At 36.7% G+C, this 21,603-nt stretch overlaps 1 protein-coding gene across 4 annotated transcripts in view; it reads left to right on the forward strand.

The window, feature by feature from the left end:
- Positions 1-1,969: 1,969 nt before the first annotated feature.
- The window catches only part of LOC134790434 (protein spire), a 271,608-nt gene continuing 251,974 nt past the window's right edge, over positions 1,970-21,603 (forward strand). For 3 of the 4 annotated variants that reach the window (XM_063761214.1, XM_063761215.1, XM_063761217.1), the window contains exon 1: positions 1,970-2,430. In XM_063761214.1, coding sequence (XP_063617284.1) covers positions 2,175-2,430 — 256 coding nt within the window. In that variant the 5' untranslated portion in view covers positions 1,970-2,174. The remainder of the gene's footprint in view (positions 2,431-21,603) is intronic. The other variant, XM_063761216.1, reaches the window with a different exon arrangement.

The raw sequence follows: 21,603 nt of genomic DNA on the forward strand, positions 1-21,603 counted from the left end.
GACTTATATTAATGTAATAGATTATTATGGCCATTGATCAATGTTCAATGTATACAGGGTGTTTGGTACATCGTTTGCCAAATTAAAACGGCAGATAGGTTGAGTCATTTGCTATCTACCAAGCCTAGAAATTTTTAATTTTGCGCACGTTTTTTTTTTCAGCTCTGCCAGTTTTTCGTAAATTTCAAATTTTTACTTGCGCAATAGTAAAAAAAACCATAGCCATTTTTTTTTCTAGGCATGAGTAGATAGCAAATTACTCAACCTATCTGCCGTTTTAATTTGGCAAACGATGTACCAAACACCCTGTATAATATCTCTGAACAATAAATTAATAAAGTTAAATGTACAACGTTGGTGAAATAATGGACTTATCGAAATTTTTACCAAAATATTCCTGTTTACAATGTCTTTTGTTTATATGTAATGTTTTAAAAGTAGTTCATTCAATTAAATGTATGACTGATTTGATTGTTGTTTCATTGAAAGATGGCGCTGTGTTGAAGAAGGTTCTTTTTATTCTTTAAAAACTGACGAGAAAGTTGCACTTTATCCACAAGGGTGGCGTGGCAAAGTAATTTGATGCAAATTTTGAGTGGTTTTCTCATGTTGCCTGGTAGATATGACTTTAAATTATGATTTTGAATAATCAACATTTAACCACCATACCAATATTCATCATCATCAACTCACAATAAATTAATAAAGTTATACCAATATTAAAACAATTTTTAACCCGCATACCTTGAAACCCTCGCAACGTTTAAGATTCCACTTATCAAACTACTCGCTACGCTCGTGGTTATCTTTTGCTTGCTCGGGTATCGGGCTGTAATAAAATAAATAACTAGTACCGAGACCGAGGCGCTTTGGGGTCATCCATTAATTACGTCACACGTTTAGGGAGTGGGAGGGGGTCAAGAAAATGTGACATATTGTGACATGGGGGAGGGGGGGACACAAACTTTGTGACGTCACTTTAACTTCATCAGTAACCGAATTTTTTTTTTTATTATTTTATTCGCTGTACATTTAAATAACAAGTTTTTAAAACGATAATCGTTTTTATTCTTTTAATTTTCGTTCCTAAGCAGTTTTGGGTTATAAAATTACTAATATTTATATCGTCAAAAATATTTTGATAAAATATTAATAATACTTAGGTACTTACTTAATTCGATTTGGCGATTTCGTAGAAAAAATGTGACGTCACACTAGGGGGGAGGGGTTTGCCAAATGTGACCAAATGTGACAAGGGGGAGGGAGGGGTCAAAAAACCTAGAAATTCGTGTGACGTAATTAATGGATGACCCCTTTGCTCGGAAAACATAAAAACTCAAAAATGCGCGATTTTCCCAGAGATAAGACCTAGCTAGATCGATTTTTCGCCTCTGAAAACCCCCATAATACAGCAAATTCCATCGAAATCAGAGCAGTTTCCGATATCCCCGAATTTAAAAAGAACTGGCGGAAGATTGCGCCGGATCGAGACAACTGCCGTGTATACACTGTAGTGAGTATTATATTCTTTGATACACTGTATACAGGTTAGAGGTATGGTACTCGTGTCGGAGGCTGTGCCATTTAGTTATGTACATACATAGTTACATATTCGTCTGTTATTTTTAGGGTTCCGTACCCAAAGGGTAAAACGGGACCCTATTACTAAGACTCCGCTGTCCATCCGTCCGTCCGTCTGTCTGTCACCAGGCTGTATCTCACGAACCGTGATAGCTAGATAGTTGAAATTTTCACAGATGATGTATTTCTGTTGCCGCTAATATCCCTTCTTTTCTGCCAGTCCAAACATTTGTTTTACTTTACGTCTTCCGCCTACCTCTTGAGTTTAGAAGTAAGAACCAATTTCAAGGGCAAGGGCAACATTAACCCTCCCTATTCCCTAGGAAGTGAGTTCCGCTCGTCCCGGAGCCCTCTAGCCTCCGGTCCTCCGAGACTCCGTCACCGTCAGCAGTACTCGCCGCGCCGCCGCCGCGACTACACGCTTGTCACGGTCACTCCGCGCAAGCGCGCTACATCGCGCCCACCCCATTGACAGTGACGTTTCTAAGCATGACATTCGTGTTTTCGGTGTGATTGAATAAATAAATTAAAAATTAACAGTGATCGTGGTTACAGTGGATTTATATTATTAAGGATGGGTGTCGGCTAGGACCATGATGCGTAAAGGGCCCGTTTCGGGCGCGGATTTCGCGCTGGACGCTGCCGAGTGTATTTCGCTTCAGCAGATTCTGCAGGCGTTTAACTCGACGATAAGTGAGGAGCATGCCTGGGCGCTGGCCTACCAGGCGGCCAGGTGCTACCAGAAGTGCCTGGCTGACGGGAATACCTGCTATTTGGCGACGGAGCCAAGGCACGTGCTGCTTCATAAGGATGGCTACGTGCATCCTAATACGCTGGTTCAACCTGGAGGTAAGTCCACGAAAACCTACGTACCCCTGAGTTAACTTAAATGTATGAAAACATGTACATGTTAATGTCTATCAGCCGAAATATCTTTCAAAAACGATAGATCAAATATGTTATGTTACTTATACTTACTTTTATACTTAGGTATCTTCCGAAACATCCACGTTTTTCTTTGTAGTTGATTGATAGTGTCTGATTAATAGCGAAATTTATGACTATAGCAAACATAAGTAATAGTAGGTAGATTAAGCGGAACAAACGTTATCTTGTACGAGGGTGCTATTGTTTACTTTAACGAAGTGAAGTGTCTAATAAATCTCAAAGTACCTACCTACCGGTACCGACAAAAAGTAGTAAATAAACAGGTACTTAGGCAAAACTAAATAACCATCACCGATTCCGCTGCAAATTGTCTAAATGCGTTACCATCTATATACTCTGTATCTTTAGGTACTTAAATAAAAGTAAACAAATAATTTGTACATTTTCGGGTAGTTATTGATTAACCAACTAAATACAAAACCACCTGGATCTGTCACTGAACGACCTGACTTTAACCTACATTATATGATCATGTAATGTTTTCATCTACCATCAACTGGCTTAAGGAGTCATTTGAGGGTAGGTTTTGTTTACTCTTTTTTAAATACCTAAAGATACAGACTATAGCCATTTATTTTTACGTGTAGGTGTTTCAATTTCTGCTCAAAATGCCATCGTACTGATAATATCCACTTAAATTTCATCAGGATCTTAATTACAGTTAGGTCGGCAACACATAAAGCGGTCGTTCAGACAATATTGCAAATATGCGTTTTTAATGTGGCTAAATAAAAATCCGCATTTCAAACATTACCGGCTAACTTAACTTTTTTAAAGAAACTACCATCTTGGTCGATAACGTCGCAAATAAAAATTTACTTTTACATTTTTGTCGGTAAAAGCTGTTATTTCGTAATGATCGTTGCCTCTCGAGAAGCGAATATCGAAGTCCTCCTGTTATCAGTTCGTCATTGTATCTGTGATTACACTGATTACCTGTTGATAAGAGCCGCGTGTCCTACGGCACTTGTTTGCCGTAGTCGATGATCAACTATAGGACTAATGATAATCAATTAGGTAGTAATCACGTACGCGGTACGTAATAACATACCCACTCATCAAACTACACAATTTGGCATCAACTATAGGTCTACCACTTAATCTCAAGCGGTTAATAAATAAAGAAACTTCTGCGCTGTGATACCTATAGATATAATGTTACGTTTGTTACTTACTTAACGTAGTACATAGGTATTAATCAATTTGACACAGCCAAGCCTTCAACTAATCCGTAGGTGACCATATTATAGCTATCTTCTAGAATCTAGGCAATTATAAGACATGTACCATGCGACCTGGCGGCTTAGCACGGTCGCGTTTTTATCCCTTGTCACCATGCCTGTCACGTTCTAACAAGTATGTAAGTGCGAAAGGGACGCGCATAGTGATAGTCGATAAAAATGGAACCGTGCTGAGCCCGCTGCAGAGGAGAACATCCGGACATACGAAAGCATTTTTGCCCAAGCTGAAACGCACGGAGACCTTCGCTGACGCTCGGTCAACTAATTCAGCAGTTATCACTTTTCATAATAATCAGAGAATAAGTACAGAAAGTTAAAGTTTAGAGAATACGTCAAAATAACAATATTGACGATAGTCAACACCACCTGACAAGGTGTGCCGTACGTTTGTTTACCACCATCATTTTACCTGTATTGTAACTGATTTGTAGGTAAGTTGGTAGGTATGTATGTTCTCTTCGATTACTTATTTTCCAATCCCACTCATATTCTTCACAAACAGTGCAGCGAAATATTCACACGTAATTCAATCCCGAGAGCTAAATTCGCGTGATTGTGCGGGTGTCATGTGCCATGCATGGTATAATAATATACTCCGCCTGGTACTCCATTCCCGTCTATTCTAGGTCACCTAACTGACACAAGCCTACGTCATCATGCGACAGCGCTATATGATAATATGCGATAGCGCTATATATAGCGGCCATGTTGTTGTGACGTAGGCCCGTGTCACTCTGGGAATAGAAGACCATGTTTTATTAGACCATGGTGCCATGTATCTGACTGTATCTAGGCCGGACACCGATCCGCAACTTCTACCTACTTGCTTTTATTGCAATTTACATTTAGGTAGGTGCCTACCAACACATAAAAACTGATGGCATAAATATACCTATCCTTTTTTTTTGCGATCGATAAAAGCAATCCGTGAAAACAAACTTAAATGCCTGCTACGTAAAGACACATAGGCTATAGTTTTTACTCCGTATCAGATATGACACAAGTTATTTTATTTTGTAATCATCGTGTACCTAAACCTAAATTGCCATATAAGGGCCGATGCCGACGGACTGCAACCCGACTGCAATTTGTATGGGAACTGCACGCCGACTGCACGCCAACTGCAACGTCGCGTCGGCGGGCAGTTCCCATACAAGTTGCAGTATTTGCAGTCCGTCTGTACCGGCCCTAAATACCTAGGCTGCACCAAAGCAAACAATCGAAAAACCGGTATTCCTACGTATCTACATACACATAAGTACCTATATTTACTATAGTTTGTCAAAGGACTGTCCCATTTTAATCATGGTCAGACAGAATCATACTATCTTTGTCTTACACTAGTACTAGCACCCAAAAGAAAAGGATGAGTAGGTATAGTTTTCCTGGCTCTTACTGACTGACAAATTGTTTTGACCAATAACAATACTTTACTTACGTAGTACATACGTACTGTTTCAATTGGCATGATACTTTGTATATTTATGGTTCGTCCAGAAGTTGGGTACACGCCGATGATATACAATTATACAGCATGTACCTGTGTAAACTTGATTAGATAACGGTTCATATTTTGCTGATTTTGCGTTATGCTTAGTTCTTCCATTAGTGCACTGTGTTCACACGTAACTCAATCCTGAAAGCTCATTTCGCGTGATTGTAGTATCAAGTGCCATGTACCTAGGCCTGGAGGCATATTCTGTTTTTACAATTTGATATAGTTTTCATCTTATTTTGATACGACCTTGACCCAGAGCACCAACCAGCGTTAGCGGCTCACGCTAAGCTAATGCAATGGAGTAGTAGTCTGGCACTTATTATATCATTATCACTTATTGGTGCTCGTGAGATAGGTACCTGATAATTGTATCAAAAAACCGGACAAGTGCGAGTCGGACGCGCCCACCGAGGGTTCCGTACTTTTTAGTACTTGTTGTTATAGCGGCAACAGAAATACATGATCTGTGAAAATTTCAACTGCCTAGCTATCACGGTTCATGAGATACAGCCTGGTGACAGACGGACGGACGGACGGACAGCGGAGTCTTAGTAATAGGGTCCCGTTTTTACCCTTTGGGTACGGAACCCTAAAAAAGGTGAACACAGTGAATTTATATTGAAAGAACTAAGAAGTATAAGTGGAAATAGGCAGATATTAACCGATAGTTACCTAATCAAGAAGTTAACATGATATACAGCGTGTTGGTAAAAACTGGACAAACCAAAATAAGATGCCAATTGAAACACTATTATATTATAGTTCAAATTGTTAAAATAGAATCGTCATTCTGACACCGATCCGCCACTCCTATTTGCTTTTATTGTCGCAATTTCAATTCGCCGCCGGTGCTGTGCAGAGTGACCCATTTTAGGCAGGTGCAGTGCGTGTTGCATCATCTAATAGGTAATTGATTGCGCTAGGATGGCCAGGGCTTTCAAATTAAGACAATAATCGAAACATAAGAGGCAGACGAACCTAGCCGCCGCCAGTCTGTAAAACAATACAGTCATTCGACGAAGGTCTAGATAGGACAATCGTGCGGGCTGCGAGGGGTGGGTCGCGAGCACCCAAGCTGCATACATCGCCATTGTTAGTAGCTCGGTACTACAGTACAGGGCTAGCGTGTCTTATAGTAAGTCAAGTGTAAGTCTTGGGCAGTTGTGTAAAAGTCTGACAACCCTACTGTGTTCTTGTGCGGTGTCGGCATTGTCCACTGTTACTTTTTACACTGTGACACCGCATCGCACAAGGTACTACGACTTAAATGCACGGAAATGACTATCAAAAACAAACGCTAGGTACTTAAAAACACAATTTCGTCCCAAATGCGTCCTTCGCTTGCCATCAACAAAACGTTTATCTAAATTAAAAGAAACAGGTAATTTTAGAAGCTTACTTGTCAAAAACACGAGACACCATTGTCATTCAATGTCATTTCCGTAGTATCTGAGGGCCTACCGCGAACACCGAAGTTGGCATCTTTCTCTGTCACTCTAAGCTGGCGTAAGCCTTTACCTATTGGAGTAAACGAGAAAGATGCCTGCAATTTCGGTGTTCGCGGTAGGCCATCTGTTTTGTCCTCTAGATAGGACTGTAGACGAATCCTTGGCCTTGTAGAAACTAGTGGGTAATTAATTTGTATTTGTACAACCTCGATTTATGTCAGGGTCAGTGTTACGCACATTCTTACTTTTTTAATACTTTCTTCTATTGTATAGGTATATTTGTATAAGCAGTCAAATGAAGTCGAAGATGAGAATGATAAGATAATTTCACTAGAGAACCGACCGAACGTCATAATATGTAGGTAAGTATATTATAAATTTTAGTTTCTAAGTTATGTTTGGTTATGTGCATTCAATGCACTATATCCAAACCCTAAAAACATCTTATCCGTACATTAAAACTACCTCTTCTTGAAGCAAGGAAAATAGCAAAAGCAGAAAAAACTAAGATAAATTACATATCTAAATATAAACACTTTAAAAAAGTACAAAACCTTGAGTGACAATGACGGGTGACAGGGTGATAGGCAAATGTAGACTTGTTAATGGAAACAGCGTATCAGGTTGACTAACGGGGTTCTTTTTAGCTCTTATAGAGGATAAGAAATTAAAACGGATAAGTTAGTTTACCTACATAATTTATTCCAGAAATATATCAACAAATTATTGGGAATCAACCCTATTTAGGATTTTTATCGTGTGTAGAGGCTTATTAGGACACCCTGTAATTTATCACTGTCAGTTTCTCAGAGCGAAAAACACATACATACTGTAAAAAAAAAGATTTTTTAGAACTGATTACCTACTTGAGATTGTAGACTTTGCCCGGGAGGCTAAAGACACCTTCTATACACACCTAATCCAATTGATCACTGGCACATTTTTTTACTAAACTACTCATCACATAACGACATAACTGACGACTTCCCAGAGCTAAAAACTCATTTATCACAATGCAAAGTTCCCCATCTCATGAGAATCCAATCATACCTTATAGTTCCACAGTCTTAACATTCAATTCCAAAAAGTCGTAACTATTTAGTATTTTCAATGTCACTGTTTCATATTTGAATGGAAATGAAGAAATTTCCTCCACGCAACTCCGGATGCGGCAAAAAACTATTACAGGTGTACAAACAACCAACATTATAAGATCTCTCAATTTCTTATAATTGCTTCGCAAGAAGAGGTCACGAATACATTGGTTCTAAGCATTCGACTCTGTAAGAAAGAATACACGACACACAATAATCTATTAACTCTTTCTGTGGGTTTTTGCTTGTATATTGTTCTGCGGTGATGCGCCATCTATGGGAAATGGGTCTCGGTCCTCGAAAGTCTATAAGTCTATTATTAGTTATAGGTTCAATGGTTTTAGCACAGTAGGGCTATAATCAGTACCATAACTTACCATGGTACTGACTTAAAATATCTTTCGCATCTGATAATTGTGTCGCTTAAATTCAAACTCGGGTAAATCCATTCGACCCTCTCAGCAAATCTCTGCCCTATTACCTTTTCTTAATACCAAAATCGCATAATCTGACAGATGGATTAACCCGAGTTTGAAGTTAAGCGACTCAATTATACTTACTTGTCAAATTGTCATTCGTGTTTTAAAGATAGCTATTGCAATTAAATATATTACGATAACGATTGCTATTAAAATAATGGTTTCGATAAGAGAATATTTATTCCTGCTATTCAAAGTCACAAAAACATACATATGTATGTACATAGTCACTTTTCAGTGTGTTTCAGTTCGAGTTCGAAACGGCAGAATAAAATTGTTCCCGCAAAAAAATGCAAAAACGTGACTAAAAATTCGGTCAGGATATTATCATACACAGATAGTACCTATATGTTGGTGTGTATCTTACATATTATTGTATCTTTACAATATATTACCTATGTTAGTTAGTTTCTTATTTTTTATTGCGGACGAAGTCAAAATACTGAATTACCTGTACCGTGTTTCTATCATAGCCTGTTTAATGAGATACCGTTGCCAATGTTGTGTTTAGATTATGATCGGCGCTTGTTTTTACAACCACGACGTCACTTGTATTTTACGGTATTCGTCGCGGTACTGTTTGATGACTGACGGAAAAAGTTACATGAAAAATGTGCCAAAAAAGGCAGTTTAAATAAGTTTTTGTGTACGTTTTTGTTAGTTATGCAGGATGGGTTTCGTGCCAAGCTTAACCTGCAATGCAGCGATAGCGCCGTTACTACCAAACTTATTTGTTTGCAAAAATGAAACATCTCGCGTGACCAAGTTCATGGCATGATTGGCATATTAAGTAAAAGTTCTGTTTTTGGGTTTGTATGTGGCCAAAATGTAAGGAAATTGCAATAGTAAGATAGGTACGTTAGGCGACTACTTTACCGATAAATTGCTTATATCGTCAGATGACAAGTAAAACTCACTAATTACTAAAAAAATATTACACAAAAATCAACCTTATTTAAGTACTAATATGGTTCACTATGATCTTGTGGTGGTTATTAGTGAGTTCTGCTTGTCACCTGACGATATGTATAATTGACGACATTGACGTACAGAAGACAGGCGAATTAATATAGGTAATGACAATGACGCACTAATTAAACATAACACTTTTATTACTTAGTTACAAATATTAAGACCCTTATGCGTTTAGAGATAAATTTTATTTCAGTCAATCATGAAAAAAACGACCGTGAACTCGTCGCTGAACTCATTTTTCATCCTCTAAGAGACTTATAATTTAATTTACGTAACTCAACTAGCCTTAATCACGCTATTCTGCCCTTGAACCTTAGAAATAAAACTTGCCAAGGAAAGTTTCAAGGTCAATGACGTAAATTGCAACGTAAAACAAAGAAAGTGATCGATCGTCGAGATATGCGATTGATAAACGTCTACCTAAGTACCTAATCGTTTTGACGGAAGACAGCGAATCGTGTGATTTTTACAAGATGTTGCTGGGCTGGGCGATTAAAACTCCACGTACCTACGCGTTTCAGTTGCTATTGCTAGCCGAAGACAGGACCATGCATAAGACCATAACTATTGATATACCTACCATCGGGAAGTTTCCTGAATTGCGACGAAAAAACATTGAAAAAAAAAATTGGAAACATTTATAGGCAAGTGTTACATCTAATTACCTTTTTGTTATCTGAGAATGTTCTATTTATAAATATAATCTGTTGATTTCAATTAAAATCATTACAAGGACGAGCCGTTTAGTTGGGTGTTAGATCAAATATCATATCTTATCAATATTATAACAAGAAGTAACATCCACGAACTAGCAATGACAGCAGAGCGTTGCAGTGGTGTAAGTGTTGCCAAAATAATGAAGTTCTTCTGGTTTATTAGATATTAGTGATTTTCAAAATTACCTCGTTTTCGAAGTTACCTTATCAATTAATAGGTATTTAAAGGTTCTGGACGTGGTCTGAACTGGACATACCCAGTTCTGATAGTTCGTCTGATAGTACTTAGTGTAATTGTAGTGTACAAGTCCATAATTACTGCTTCACAAACTCAAACAAAAACTAACTAAACGGTGTCACAAACATGAAATCTTGTGAGAAAATCGATAGTGTGCCACACACACGTTTTGATAAACTATCGTCTGATAATCGAAGATAAACATCTCTATTCCAGTTATATCTCAACTCAACTCAAAGTTTACGGTATACTTCATTGTTGCTCTAAAATGGTTTCCTTGTATTGTAGGTGTGAACTTTATAATCTTACTTTAACCTGCTAATCTCCTATGTTAAATTATTCCTTGCTACCTTGACTTAAGGTCTTTGCTTATTAATTCTGTTTTTCCTTTTAGTGATCGTTATTTATGAATTTGAACCCGTAAAGTGCCTTTCGACATTGCTGAACTTTCAAATGAAATATTTTTTTACGGATATAGGAACAAACGTGTGATAATGATAATGTAGAGATTAAGATAGTAATAATTGCAATAAAGTTATACTTGGTAAGTCCCCGCGCCCTTGTACAAGTACAAATTTAATTCGAGTTTGAACTCGAATATAGATATAAAATAAAAGGAAGTTGCAAATTCAACGTAAGAATTTCCTACGAGGTTAATATAAAATTATAACTACATAATTGTAATTTGAATTATCTTCTCAAATAAATTCCCTCGTGTCACTTTTTGTTTTGTTACCTGTCATTTATAATATTTAATGGGGTAATTAGACTAATTAGTATTTAGTATAGTCCCTGAGGTAAGTAGTATGTAATTTTTAGAAGTAGTATGTAAACATAATTAGGTTAATGGAGATTTGGTGGAACATGGAGGTTCGGTTGATTACTAATTTTTTGGCATAAGCTATTATTGTTTTATGTCGCGATCTTTAGCTTATTTTTATAATAATTAAGTCACCGATTTTAGCAATAACTATAAGAATAACAACATAATCGCTTCTTTCCGCAATAAAATCTTAAATTTCCATTTACTAATAAGTTCGTCTTCGTCTACCTCCGAACCGGTATTATTTCTCCTCGGCTATATATTCTAATGGCGTCTAGCAAAAACACATCTATGGTTTCTTTGACGGAATCAAATAAAACCAATTGACATGGGAATCCTTTTTGCCACGCCGATAAACTGATCCTCTTTTTTCAACTACGTTCTTTCTAACATCTGCTTGGTTTGGAGATAATGACTTTATTTAGTACGTGATAAGGTCTTTTTTGCGTTTATACTTATAAGAGAAATACGAGGTTTCATAAATTAGCAGTCTCAATGTCGTTTAACTATAGCGTCTATAAGTTTCTAATAACTTGCCGCAACAATAGGGACGCACCTCTAAAAACTTACCCTTATTCTAGACCCTATTTCAATAGTAATAAAGTAACAATTCCAATGTGTTTAGTAGGTGTATTCCTGGAATACCTTCCAGGTAAGGCTGGTTGGGTTACATTCTATGGTAGCGTTTGCATTGTCAGCTCTGGAGCCGTGTGTAAATACGCAGTGGTGTTAAGTTGATACGTTTTTATATTTATTTTATCGATATTTATTCTGGTTACGCGACCATGTTAGTTAAATGTAAATGTAAACTAATACATGAGATAACCTTACCATTAGAAAATTTAAAATTACAGTATAAAATAATTAAATAGGTACTAGATGGATGATGCCGATCGATGAATTAGACACTGATTTAAAGGTTGATCTACACAAGGCGCTAAATCTATTATTTTATATTAAGAGGTACAGTCGCCATCAGATCAGTTGAGATCCGAGAGCCCAAGGTACTCAAAAATATCTGAACACGCACTCTAACGCTTTGACAATAAGGGCGTGATGAGATATTTGTGAGCACTTTGGCTACTCCGATATATCTGATGTCGACTGCACCTACGTTAGATTCAGATGCGCAGTTGTTCACATTAAAAAAAAAATCTAGTCTATGCTACATGGTTTGAACTTTGAACCTTAAATTTTCCGTCAGTCTCATAATAAGTAAAAAAAATATGACGTCCAATTGACATACAATCCGTAGGTATCACGGATACTTTGCGTCGCAGGGCCACAGGGCGTTTTCTTCCGGGCCGTATCGACCCGCGCCTCAAGGACACAACCTGTGGCTTTACTGCATTTACCACGCTTTTCACTGTTTACCTAGTTACAAAAAAAAATTTTACCGCGCGTTCGAGTCTCGTCCGAAGCTAAAATCTTTCATTTATTTCTGAACTTCCTCTGCCCGCGAACTTGTTTGCGTATAGTTAAAAAATGTCAACCAAATATGTGGGTTCAACGCAACGTTTGAGGATTTTTTTTTTTATTTACATCCTATACCTTTAACGGTTTAAGTTGTCTATAAGTAATATCAGTATCTTTTATAACTCTGTTTTTATTTTATACAAACTTACATTTTTTTACTTTTTTTTAATTAGCGATGATGTTGTCAATAATATAATGTGCTTAGGCTCACAATCAAGGGGATGGAGCACCTATTGTCAAAGCAGACGTCAAGATTAATATAATAATATCCATCCAAAAATTAGGAAGCAAAGGGTCTACTCTTACGAGGATCATCTGTTGATCATTCATTCACCGTTTGTCGTTCATTCATTCATGAAATCATGTTGCATGAAAAGAATATAACTTAAAATAGCACCAACTTTTCAACAGCAATAGCGCTTAGCGAAGAATTTCACGACAATGTTTAATGAGATACCGTTGCCAATGTTGTGTTTAGATTATGATCGGCGCTTGTTTTTACAACCACGACGTCACTTGTATTTTACGGTATTCGTCGCGGTACTGTTTGATGACTGACGGAAAAAGTTACATGAAAAATGTGCCAAAAAAGGCAGTTTAAATAAGTTTTTGTGTACGTTTTTGTTAGTTATGCAGGATGGGTTTCGTGCCAAGCTTAACCTGCAATGCAGCGATAGCGCCGTTACTACCAAACTTATTTGTTTGCAAAAATGAAACATCTCGCGTGACCAAGTTCATGGCATGATTGGCATATTAAGTAAAAGTTCTGTTTTTGGGTTTGTATGTGGCCAAAATGTAAGGAAATTGCAATAGTAAGATAGGTACGTTAGGCGACTACTTTACCGATAAATTGCTTATATCGTCAGATGACAAGTAAAACTCACTAATTACTAAAAAAATATTACACAAAAATCAACCTTATTTAAGTACTAATATGGTTCACTATGATCTTGTGGTGGTTATTAGTGAGTTCTGCTTGTCACCTGACGATATGTATAATTGACGACATTGACGTACAGAAGACAGGCGAATTAATATAGGTAATGACAATGACGCACTAATTAAACATAACACTTTTATTACTTAGTTACAAATATTAAGACCCTTATGCGTTTAGAGATAAATTTTATTTCAGTCAATCATGAAAAAAACGACCGTGAACTCGTCGCTGAACTCATTTTTCATCCTCTAAGAGACTTATAATTTAATTTACGTAACTCAACTAGCCTTAATCACGCTATTCTGCCCTTGAACCTTAGAAATAAAACTTGCCAAGGAAAGTTTCAAGGTCAATGACGTAAATTGCAACGTAAAACAAAGAAAGTGATCGATCGTCGAGATATGCGATTGATAAACGTCTACCTAAGTACCTAATCGTTTTGACGGAAGACAGCGAATCGTGTGATTTTTACAAGATGTTGCTGGGCTGGGCGATTAAAACTCCACGTACCTACGCGTTTCAGTTGCTATTGCTAGCCGAAGACAGGACCATGCATAAGACCATAACTATTGATATACCTACCATCGGGAAGTTTCCTGAATTGCGACGAAAAAACATTGAAAAAAAAAATTGGAAACATTTATAGGCAAGTGTTACATCTAATTACCTTTTTGTTATCTGAGAATGTTCTATTTATAAATATAATCTGTTGATTTCAATTAAAATCATTACAAGGACGAGCCGTTTAGTTGGGTGTTAGATCAAATATCATATCTTATCAATATTATAACAAGAAGTAACATCCACGAACTAGCAATGACAGCAGAGCGTTGCAGTGGTGTAAGTGTTGCCAAAATAATGAAGTTCTTCTGGTTTATTAGATATTAGTGATTTTCAAAATTACCTCGTTTTCGAAGTTACCTTATCAATTAATAGGTATTTAAAGGTTCTGGACGTGGTCTGAACTGGACATACCCAGTTCTGATAGTTCGTCTGATAGTACTTAGTGTAATTGTAGTGTACAAGTCCATAATTACTGCTTCACAAACTCAAACAAAAACTAACTAAACGGTGTCACAAACATGAAATCTTGTGAGAAAATCGATAGTGTGCCACACACACGTTTTGATAAACTATCGTCTGATAATCGAAGATAAACATCTCTATTCCAGTTATATCTCAACTCAACTCAAAGTTTACGGTATACTTCATTGTTGCTCTAAAATGGTTTCCTTGTATTGTAGGTGTGAACTTTATAATCTTACTTTAACCTGCTAATCTCCTATGTTAAATTATTCCTTGCTACCTTGACTTAAGGTCTTTGCTTATTAATTCTGTTTTTCCTTTTAGTGATCGTTATTTATGAATTTGAACCCGTAAAGTGCCTTTCGACATTGCTGAACTTTCAAATGAAATATTTTTTTACGGATATAGGAACAAACGTGTGATAATGATAATGTAGAGATTAAGATAGTAATAATTGCAATAAAGTTATACTTGGTAAGTCCCCGCGCCCTTGTACAAGTACAAATTTAATTCGAGTTTGAACTCGAATATAGATATAAAATAAAAGGAAGTTGCAAATTCAACGTAAGAATTTCCTACGAGGTTAATATAAAATTATAACTACATAATTGTAATTTGAATTATCTTCTCAAATAAATTCCCTCGTGTCACTTTTTGTTTTGTTACCTGTCATTTATAATATTTAATGGGGTAATTAGACTAATTAGTATTTAGTATAGTCCCTGAGGTAAGTAGTATGTAATTTTTAGAAGTAGTATGTAAACATAATTAGGTTAATGGAGATTTGGTGGAACATGGAGGTTCGGTTGATTACTAATTTTTTGGCATAAGCTATTATTGTTTTATGTCGCGATCTTTAGCTTATTTTTATAATAATTAAGTCACCGATTTTAGCAATAACTATAAGAATAACAACATAATCGCTTCTTTCCGCAATAAAATCTTAAATTTCCATTTACTAATAAGTTCGTCTTCGTCTACCTCCGAACCGGTATTATTTCTCCTCGGCTATATATTCTAATGGCGTCTAGCAAAAACACATCTATGGTTTCTTTGACGGAATCAAATAAAACCAATTGACATGGGAATCCTTTTTGCCACGCCGATAAACTGATCCTCTTTTTTCAACTACGTTCTTTCTAACATCTGCTTGGTTTGGAGATAATGACTTTATTTAGTACGTGATAAGGTCTTTTTTGCGTTTATACTTATAAGAGAAATACGAGGTTTCATAAATTAGCAGTCTCAATGTCGTTTAACTATAGCGTCTATAAGTTTCTAATAACTTGCCGCAACAATAGGGACGCACCTCTAAAAACTTACCCTTATTCTAGACCCTATTTCAATAGTAATAAAGTAACAATTCCAATGTGTTTAGTAGGTGTATTCCTGGAATACCTTCCAGGTAAGGCTGGTTGGGTTACATTCTATGGTAGCGTTTGCATTGTCAGCTCTGGAGCCGTGTGTAAATACGCAGTGGTGTTAAGTTGATACGTTTTTATATTTATTTTATCGATATTTATTCTGGTTACGCGACCATGTTAGTTAAATGTAAATGTAAACTAATACATGAGATAACCTTACCATTAGAAAATTTAAAATTACAGTATAAAATAATTAAATAGGTACTAGATGGATGATGCCGATCGATGAATTAGACACTGATTTAAAGGTTGATCTACACAAGGCGCTAAATCTATTATTTTATATTAAGAGGTACAGTCGCCATCAGATCAGTTGAGATCCGAGAGCCCAAGGTACTCAAAAATATCTGAACACGCACTCTAACGCTTTGACAATAAGGGCGTGATGAGATATTTGTGAGCACTTTGGCTACTCCGATATATCTGATGTCGACTGCACCTACGTTAGATTCAGATGCGCAGTTGTTCACATTAAAAAAAAAATCTAGTCTATGCTACATGGTTTGAACTTTGAACCTTAAATTTTCCGTCAGTCTCATAATAAGTAAAAAAAATATGACGTCCAATTGACATACAATCCGTAGGTATCACGGATACTTTGCGTCGCAGGGCCACAGGGCGTTTTCTTCCGGGCCGTATCGACCCGCGCCTCAAGGACACAACCTGTGGCTTTACTGCATTTACCACGCTTTTCACTGTTTACCTAGTTACAAAAAAAAATTTTACCGCGCGTTCGAGTCTCGTCCGAAGCTAAAATCTTTCATTTATTTCTGAACTTCCTCTGCCCGCGAACTTGTTTGCGTATAGTTAAAAAATGTCAACCAAATATGTGGGTTCAACGCAACGTTTGAGGATTTTTTTTTTTATTTACATCCTATACCTTTAACGGTTTAAGTTGTCTATAAGTAATATCAGTATCTTTTATAACTCTGTTTTTATTTTATACAAACTTACATTTTTTTACTTTTTTTTAATTAGCGATGATGTTGTCAATAATATAATGTGCTTAGGCTCACAATCAAGGGGATGGAGCACCTATTGTCAAAGCAGACGTCAAGATTAATATAATAATATCCATCCAAAAATTAGGAAGCAAAGGGTCTACTCTTACGAGGATCATCTGTTGATCATTCATTCACCGTTTGTCGTTCATTCATTCATGAAATCATGTTGCATGAAAAGAATATAACTTAAAATAGCACCAACTTTTCAACAGCAATAGCGCTTAGCGAAGAATTTCACGACAAATAATAAAGTACCTGACCTAAGACAATGCAATTCCAAAAACAATATTCTCAACTCGCAAATTTTCATTAAAGCTTACTAGTTATTGAACGTGAACAATTGTAGCCTACGGCTATCTTCGTCTATTGTTTGTTTTCATACAGTTATACTAATCCTTTACACAATAGAATATTTAAATACAGGAACTGCAATATCCATACGCTCTTTATAAAAGGAACAACAAGTTCCTATTATACATTACGCGCTTCACACAACATTGAATGAACATCCTTCACTTTTAACAAGTAGTGTACGTCAAAGTATAATAAAACCTTGTAATTCCGAAAGAGCATTATGTTATGGAAATGTCTATAGGACATACAACGTTTTAGTTTTAAGCAAAATAGTTTTGTATTGTGATGATCTCGCAGGTCACGGAAATCGTGCACACGACCAAGTTTAAGACATGGTCTGTGATTACCTTTGCATACGCCACAGAAAACCAGTGATCTTCGATTCTCCACACTCGTTACGAATGTAAAGGTCTCACTTTTAGTGGTTTATATTAGGCAACGGTTAGTGGAATAACAGAAATGATTGTTTTATTGTGCCGTACAATAACCTACACTTTCCATATAGCATTATTGGTTAAAAAAATAGGTAAAAGCTTTCACATTCTTTTTATAAACAGTGTTGCGTTTGACCCTAGTTTCACCGATCGATCGTCAGGGTCAAGTGCTCTTGAAGCAAGAGGTGTCCCTTCTTGGAGATAAGGCGGGGCCTAAACGAGGCCACTGTTCAAATGTATCTAGAAGGCCCTACGTGGATTCTTCTTTAGGTTGGGGCAACTATATCGCGTCACGTCACGTATTACCGACATATATTTTTCAAGAATCTCTTCCTCGCGCATCTCCTCTCATCTCTGGAAATGCAGCTTATCCAAGTGAGTTGATACACAAGAGGCACAATAGTACATAACATAATAGACAACGAATGTTTTTTGGCATTTCTTTTAAGTTACACTCTAAAACACGTATACCATCGCCCACACTGTTAACTGACAGTCCATAAACCTTATTACAAAAGGCATAAGGTGTATCAATGGAGCTTGTCATTGTCATAGTATTTGCCAATGCGTAAATAGAGCCTATAAAAGGTCACTCAGGGTTAAGTGTGCTAATTTTAGGCCGGGGGTTAGGGTGTGACGATGACGTGACGTTGACGGACGTTCAAAGAATAAGGGTATTTCTATTCTACTCATGAAGATCGATTACTGCTCCATATATTGGTTAAGTATACCTATATACAGTCCGATATCAAAGTGAACAAACAAAACATTTGAAATACTTACCGACCAAGGGTTTTCGTGAAAAATGTCTACTACCTCTTAGAAAGTGGGTTAATGTAGGCAAAGTCACACGCTTCAAAGGTAATAAGTGTAATAACGAATCGATGGGCACCTCTGGCACCTCATCCATCAAATTAGTTAGTTAGTTTTGACCCATATACGCACATGACATACGTATAAGTACTCGTATATAGTTGAGTAAAAAATACCAGCCTTGACAATTAATTGATAGCCTACATAATTTAGACCTTGATAGTATGAGTTTATAGTAATACTTACATAGTAATGACATACTCGTAATGTCATTTTCTTGTCAATTTTTTACAAGAAACTATCATAATGGAAACCATAATTAATTCAAGAAAGTCAATTAACACAAAAAAATTGTCCGTTGCGAAATAAAAACTTTATACCTACTCGTACCAATATGTTTTATTGTTACACTAAAACATTTACATATAACGCTGATATTGTACCTAAAAAATCTCAATTATTTTGTACATAGTAGGTATTTTCGTCAGACCGATAGGCTATCTCACTGTTTTGTCCGATTTGTGAGCATTCATCATGATCATGGCGAAATAATATTTAAACATTTAGCAATCACAATTTACTTGCTGATTTAACAGTCTGACAAAAATATAGAAATTTATTGAGGAGACGAGATTGGTAGCTGATGTTTTCCACCATATGAATGCATCAATATTTGTCGCATTTGATATTGACACACATTTGATAACATATCTGATGTTGCCAGGTCTAAGCTATTTTCGTTACTCCTAATTTAATTGTCAGTATTGCTACTTCTTCTTGTTGGATCAAGGTACAGTATTTTAATAATGCAACAATGCTGCACTGCAATGCGAAATCCTCGCAGGATTGAAAATAACTGCCCAGTACAATGCACCAATGCACTTATGTGAATTTAAACGAAGTCCTGTGACTTCATGCGGCATTTTACTCTTAGATACTCGTATCTAATAGGTAGAGTAGATGCTATATTTTAATATCTCCATTGACATTTTGCTGGGACGTCAGACTTCCGTGACCACAGCTAGTGCAACCTGCCTGAAACGCGGGAAAAAAGGTAAAATAATGAATTTTAATCGCGTTAGAGTCTGCGGAAAGAGAAGAGTCATAGAATGTATTGGTTCCCCTAATATATTCCACGACTCTTCTCTTTCCGCACAGACTCCAGACCCGGTAATGACATTAATTTTACTATGTGTACAAAACGCGAGAGTTTAAAGTGTTATATATTTTTAATGAATCCGGACCGATACGAGCTTCTCAATTTCAAAACAAGAGACAAGAGCGTACATTTTAGTATCTAAAAGGTGCCGAAAGGCTGCTTTTCTGGTATTGCACAGGTGTCTGTTGGCGGCGATTCTTCTGACCGTTTGTCTCCTATATCATAAAACAAACCATTAAGTCCACCACCACGCGATTAGTACGCGGCAAGTAAAACCACCACGCGATTAAGTCCCGTTGTTCAATTTAATATCGCCAAATATGTTATGCATGGTATAATAATATACTCCGCCTGGTACTCCATTCCCGTCTTTTCTAGGTCACCTAACTGACACGGGCTTACGTCATCATGCGACAGCGCTATATGATAATATGCGATAGCGCTATATATAGCGGCCATGTTGTTGTGACGTAGCCCCGTGTCACTCTGGGAATGGAAGACCATGTTTTATTAGACTATGATGTTATGAGTTGTGAGGTACTTGAGATAGATAGCAGTAGGAAACTAGTAGATATCGGATTGGACAATGTGAAAACGCTCTAATTGTACCTACCCGTAGTTTCGAGTGTTGTCAATGTTGTCATACGATGCACGTGCAATGCAATGGCTTTTAAATTGGATTACATCCAAGCCTTAAGCGGATTTTGCGATGTGCTGACGAACTATGTGCTCTATAGTACAAATACAAATGCATTTATTCCTTACTTTTGTACATCTGTTCTTAGGTATAATATAAGGGTTAGGTAGGTAATTAGTCCATCTCAGGTATAAAGATTAAGTAGGTAAGTATTTATCTAAACATTATGCAAAATGAAATGTAAGTAATTAAATAGTGGTAATATTGATATTGTAGTTACACAATTGACCTTAGAGTCTGTACTCTGCGACGCGGTTATAGTATTTTCAATGAGTGTATATTATTAGGAGAGTTATCGGAAAGTCAAGGAAAAAGGACACTTACCTAAAGTGTCATTCTATGGAACTCGCTAACTACATATGTAAAATTGTAAACAAAAGCCACTAGTAAATTCATCATTCTCGACCATTTCAATATGGCGGTTTGTTTACATATTAGCAAGTTCCATAGAATGACACTTTAGTAGCTACACTTATCCGTATGAGCCTTAATTGTTTATCAATATATTTTCCCTTTCTTTTCTTATATTTTCCATTTAACGTCTACGATGATTGAAGCTAACAATAACGTCTAACGTAGCGGAGAATATTGACAGTTTAATATTCAGGTATAACACCAATTATACGGACATCAACACCATTATTTACACCAAAGCTCAATTTAAAATATTGAAATGTAATCCAGTGAAATATCCGAAAAATTGTCGGCGTGCTACAATTCTCCCAGTCATGTCTTGTTCGAGAAAGTCGGAGGTCAATTCTGAATCAATAATGTGTTACGGGTTTGAACTGGCTAAGATACGACCTTGACTATCATCTTGTGGTGATGGGCGCGCATCTCTTTTTTTTTTAAATTGATTGCACAGTTTGGTCGACATAGTGCTGCTGCTTTTATTGTGAGAAGTGTCGTGGCCGAAAGGGCTACGTCACCACCAAGGACGTAAAGGAAAGGAAATTTACAGAGATAAGGATAGAGAAAAGCAAGAATAGAGAAGAGAAGTTAACGTGCAGTAAAACAATAACGCTAGAGTTAGACCAAGAAAAGTCTGCAGAGATTTTGAAGCGGTTTACCAATTTTTCTATTTAATAAAAGTCAAGTACCTAGCTTATACAGTAATGTGCAACAACAAGTTTATTTAAACTGAAATAAGGAATTTAAAATACATATATGAAGCGAGTTGGTTGGTAGCAGGGATGTTGCGTATATTCGCATCCGGATCCGCATCCGCGGAACAT

This window comes from Cydia splendana, chromosome 5 (assembly GCF_910591565.1).
Source record: "Cydia splendana chromosome 5, ilCydSple1.2, whole genome shotgun sequence".
In the NCBI taxonomy this organism is placed as follows: Eukaryota; Metazoa; Arthropoda; class Insecta; order Lepidoptera; family Tortricidae; genus Cydia; species Cydia splendana.